A 5693-nucleotide genomic window follows, 5' to 3' on the forward strand; every position below is an offset into this window, starting at 1 on the left:
TTTTGGATATGATTACCAACTGTAGGATTCCCGGAACTAGGGGTCTTATAAAATGCATGATTAAAACTTTGTATAAAAATATGTCAACACTCAAATCTTAACTCCAATAAGTCACAAACATCTTCAAACCAAATTTTCAGTTTGCAATACCCAAACCAACCCAACCGCAATAAACTAGAAATTTTGGAAAACCAAACCGGACCACCCGCAACCAATAAAGCGACAAATAACTTCAAATCGACACAAACCGGCAAACCAAATATATTTTCTAATTGAGCTTAAACCGGTCATCAAAACCCACCAACTTACTTCAACATACTAACAATTCCTCAAAAACCTGACACACTAGTTTATGAAAACTACTAAGAAAAACTAACAACACGAGACTAAAAATACAAAAACAAGTACAAATGGTGACAAGAATCATACCTTAGAGCTTGAAATAAAAAAATTAAGAGGTAAAAAGTTTGAGAGTGACTTGGTGAATGTGACTTGAATGGTGAAGAATAGATGGAAATTAATGGTGGGTAATGGCTATTTGATGTTATATTAATGATTTTAAGGTTTGATTTGGTGAAAAATGGTGAAAAAATGGTAGATTTGGTGGTGAAAAGGGTAGGGTTTCGTGGGTTTGGGGAAGGAGATGAAGAATGATTTCAAAAATCGAAAAAAGAATTGATTTAATATATTAAATAAAATAAAATAAAAACTTTCTGGTTTGAACCCGTTGCGCCGCGCGGCAGGCGTTCATCCCTCGGTCGCGCGGTGCTCCGGGGTATATTATTATTATTATTATTATTTTTAAATAAAGGTTTAGGTGATTGGTTGGTTTAGCATGATTCGATTTATACGCGTAAGACTTACCAGGTGCCTCCCCTTACCTGGCGAATCCTATTTTTATGTCAGTGATGATCCCTTGCCACGACTGAAATACAGAAACAAAAACTACAAGACACGGTTAGTGACGCAAAAACAAAAATAAAGAGAAAATAAAAAAATAAATAAAATAAGAATAGAAATAGAAATAGAGATAGGAATACAAACTCTACACTTGAGTTTTCACTCAAGAACCACATGTGACAAATCAGTATGACGGATCGAGAAGAGTTTCCTCCATCTCGATTGATTCCTCCAGTCCTCCAAGATAATGCTTTAAACGATGACCGTTCACCTTCCAAGACGTTCCATTATCCGGGTTCTCCAACTCCACCACTCCATATGGAAAAACTTCTTTCACCAAGTACGGTCTCGACCACTTTGATTTCAACTTTCCTGCAAACAACTTCAAACAGGAGTCAAATAATAGTACCTTATCGCCTTTCCTAAAATCTTTGCCGCCTTTCAAACGCCGATCGTGTAATGATTTTGTCTTTTCTTTGGTGTTCAACGACCGAGAATACGCTGTATCCCGAAGCTCCTCCAACTCATAAATCTGAAAATATCTCTTCCTTGCGGTCTCAGTAAGATCGACATTTACCGTCTTCAATGCCCAATAAGCATGATGCTCCAACTCAACCGGAAGATGGAAAGACTTACCATAAACAAGCATAAACGGCGTAGTACTCAACGGAGTTTTGTACACGGTTCGAAATGGCCACAATGCATCATCTAACTTCTCCGACCAATCCTTCCAACTAGCTCCAACCGTCTTCTCCAAAATCCTCTTCACCCCTCGATTCGCATTCTCGACTTGACCATTCGTTTGAGGGTGATAGGCAGTAGAGGTGCGATGAGTAACCCCATAACGAGCTAACGCCTTCTCCTTGACGGTATTACAAAAATGGGTTCCCTGATCACTAATGATAGCTCTCGGAATACCGAAACGTGTAAATAACTTCTTAAGAAACCTCACAACAACTCGTGCATCATTCCTGGCCAATGCTTGGGCTTCCACCCACTTCGACACATAATCAATTACCACCAAAATATTCTTATTACCATTTGACGTGGGAAACGGTCCCATGAATTCGATGCCCCAAACATCAAAGATTTCAAGAATTTGTATTGGGTTTTGAGGCATCTCATTCTTGGACGAAATATTACCTGTTCTTTGGCACGCATCACAAAGCTTCACAAACTCTTCAGCATCTTTAACAACTGTCGGCCAATAAAACCCACTATCAAACACCTTTTGCACGATAGCATGCACACCATGATGACCTCTAGTCAACTCTTCATGAACATGCTTGAGAATATCCCAACCTTCTTTCGTCACACATCTCCTCAGAATCCTATCACCACCAATCTTGAACAAAAACAGGTCATCCCACACATACCGATTAACATCTCGGAAGAATTTCCTCTTTTGTTGCGTAGGCATACCCTCCAAAACAAAACCATTAGCCAAATAATTAGCAAAATTAGTGAACCATGGCATACCTTGCTTCTCTGCCGCAACAAAGTCGATCGACTCGTGAGGGAATGTATCACCAATATCCTCCTCACGCAACTCTTCTCTCCTCGGGTCCTCTAAACGGGATAGATGATTGGCCGCTACGTTTTCCGCACCTTTCCTATCTTTGATCTCGATTTCAAAATCAGAAAGTAGAAGAATCCACCGTATAAGACGAGGCTTATCGTCTTTCTTCTGAAAGAGAAAACGCAAGGCTGCATGATCGGTAAAAACGGTGGTCTTCGAAAGCACGAGGTATGAGTGAAACTTGTAAAATGCGAAAACAACGGCTAAAACCTCCTTCTCGGTGGTGGTGTAGTTTTCTTGGGCATTATTCAATGTCTTGCTAGCATAATAGATGGGGTGAAAATGTCTATCTCGCCTTTGCCCTAAAACCACTCCAACCGTATAATCACTAGCATCACACATGAGCTCGAACAGCAAACTCCAATTGGGAGAACAAAGAATGGGAGCACTTACGAGCTTCTCTTTAAATAATGTGAACGCCTTCAAACACTCATCATCAAAAACATATGGTACGTCTTTCTCAAGGAGTCGGGTCATCGGGCGAGTAATTTTAGAAAAATCTTTGATAAATCGCCGATAAAACCCCGCATAGCCCAAGAAACTCTTGATCGCCTTCACATTCGTCGGTGGAAGGAGTCTACTTATAGTATCAATATTCGCCCGATCCACCTCAATACCATCTCTCGAGATCTTATAACCCAACACGATTCCTTCTGTCACCATAAAATGACACTTCTACAAATTCAGCATTAACTTTGTTTCGATACGCCTCTTCAACATCTTCTCAAGATTAACCAAACACTGATCGAAAGAATTACCATAAACCGAAAAATCGTCCATAAACACCTCCATGGATGTCTCTAGCATATCTTGAAAGATTGCCACCATACAATGCTGAAAGGTAGCCGGAGCATTACATAGTCCAAACGGCATGCAACAGTATGCAAAAGTGCCATACGGACATGTAAAAGTCATCTTCTCTTGGTCTTCCGGTGCAATGAGAATTTGGAAATAACCCGATAAACCGTCAAGAAAATAGTATAACTGCTGACCTGCCAAACGCTCCAACATCTGATCAATAAACGACAACTGAAAATGGTCCTTCCGAGTGGCATCATTTAACCTCTGGTAATCAATACACACACGCCAACCGGTAACCGTACGCGAAGGGATAAGCTCATTCTTCTCATTCATCACAACGGTCATACCTCCCTTCTTCAGAATAACTTAGGTCGGGCTCACCCATGGAGAATCAGAAATCAGGTAAATCATCCCGGCGTCCATCAACTTCAATACCTCCTTCTTTACCACCTCTTGCATATTCGGATTGAGACGTCTTTGTGGTTGCACCACCGGTTTGTACTCATCCTCCATTAGAATCCGGTGCGTGCAATAAGCGGGGTTAATACCTTGAATATCAGAAAGTCTGCATGCAATCTCTCCCTTGTGCAACTTCAACACGTCTATTAACTTCGTCTTTTGTTCTTCCGTCATCTTGGATGACACAATAACGAGCAAGTTCGAGCCCTCGTCAAGAAGCGCATACTCCAAGTGTGACGGGAGTACTTTCAACTCCAACGGAGCGGGTTTCTCCTCAGAACCCGCCTCACTCTCACAACTAATCTCATTTACCTAAATCATCTCGGGCAACCCCGAAATCTCAGCCAACTCATCACAAACTGAGTCGTTCACACACAACTCATCCTCACCCAAATCATCACAATCGACTAAACTGTTACTTTCCACGAGATCCGTACCACAAATGTAATCAAAGCATTTATCCATACCTGCAATAAAAGAGTTAATAAAATAAACCGAATGGCATGGACCACTGAAATCATCTTGATCACTCAGGTCCTTCATCGACCTCGCGACATCATAAGTAATATTTTCATCACCAACCCAAAGCGTGATCTTCCCATCATACACATCGATCAGTGCCTTTGCAGTACGTAAGAACGGACGAATAAGAATAATGGGAAGCTTCTCGTCGGCCTCCATGTCAAGCACCATAAAATCAACCAGGAACAAAAACTTATCCACTTTTACTAGAAAATTTTCAATAATACCCCGCGGATACTTCACAGAATGATCGGCCAACGACAAAGACATGCGAATCGGTGTAAGCTCGCCTAACTCCAACTTCTCATACAAAGAATACGACATAAAATTTATACTTGCACCCAAATCTGCCAATGCATGGCTCATCGCATCACTACCAAACAAAACTGGAATTGTAAACACACCCGGATTTGACAACTTCTCGGGTACGCGGTTCAACACTACCGCCGAACACTCTCCCATGAGGGGAATCGATGACACCTCCCCCAACCTATCTTTCCTCTTCAACTGGTCCTTCAGAAACTTCGTGTACTTCGGCATGTTGGAGGCCTTCAATGAACGGGAGATTAATCTTCAACTATCGGAACATATCAAGAAAGTGCTGTTGGTTCCCGGACGGATCTTACACGGGATATCGCTATCTACGTAGGTGCGGAATCCCTGCGTAGGTAGTTACGAGCGTAGAATACGTAAAACAATCACACGCGATACAAACGAACACGTTATATATTATAACTTGAAACACGTCTATTACAGACTCTCGACACGTTCACTGAAATACTGAATTACACGTGAATAACCTGAAAACTATATTTCTTAACCGTAAACCCGTAGGCTATATAAATACACGACAACTTCGCCTCAGGCGAAGTTGTCAGTAACTTCGCTCGTTGAACAAGTTCGCCTAGGCGAAGTCGACAACTTCGCTTGTTCAACAAGTTCGCCTAAGCGAACTTGTTGACAACTTCGCTTACATACATAAACATAAACTTAAACATAATTACATTACAGACTCGATTACAAACGCTAGACTATGAACTACTGACATTTATGTACCAACAGACTCCCCCTTGGCAGTAGCTTCATATCTTGATCTTCAAAGCTTGTGTCTTGTAATCTCTCGTCTTCTCTCTTCATCTCTTCAAGCATGCACTCCCTGTCTAACACATACAGAAACCAACTTCTGGTACTTCTTAGCTTCCTCTTTCCAAGCAGGAATGTAGAAAATCTTCTTAGCATGTAGCACCTGCAAGTCAGCTTGAGACAGATTGACTAAGTGCATAGGATCATACACTCTCATGATCTCTTGCTCATCTTCATCCTCTATGACCGCTTCAGCAGTTTCACAATCCACGTACCACCACTTCAAGTCTTTCAAGACATTCTTGGGCATCACCTTCATCGGCACTTCTTTTAAATGACGGACTACTTT

General features: G+C 41.4%; 1 protein-coding gene across 1 annotated transcript; it reads right to left on the minus strand.

Annotated features, from left to right (window-relative positions):
- Positions 1-2279: 2279 nt before the first annotated feature.
- LOC143564389 (uncharacterized) lies at positions 2280-4801 on the minus strand. Its single transcript, XM_077051682.1, has 6 exons — positions 4249-4801; positions 4100-4206; positions 3829-4051; positions 2690-3132; positions 2380-2587; positions 2280-2323 (listed from the first exon to the last, which is right to left on the minus strand). Exons 1-6 carry the CDS (start codon positions 4799-4801, stop codon positions 2280-2282), a joined length of 1578 nt encoding a protein of 525 aa, XP_076907797.1.
- Between the last annotated feature and the right edge of the window lie 892 nt (positions 4802-5693).

The sequence above is a fragment of the Bidens hawaiensis genome, unplaced genomic scaffold (assembly GCF_021521415.1).
Source record: "Bidens hawaiensis isolate Kalapana, Puna unplaced genomic scaffold, B.hawaiensis_p1.1 tig00021998_1, whole genome shotgun sequence".
In the NCBI taxonomy this organism is placed as follows: domain Eukaryota; kingdom Viridiplantae; phylum Streptophyta; class Magnoliopsida; order Asterales; family Asteraceae; genus Bidens; species Bidens hawaiensis.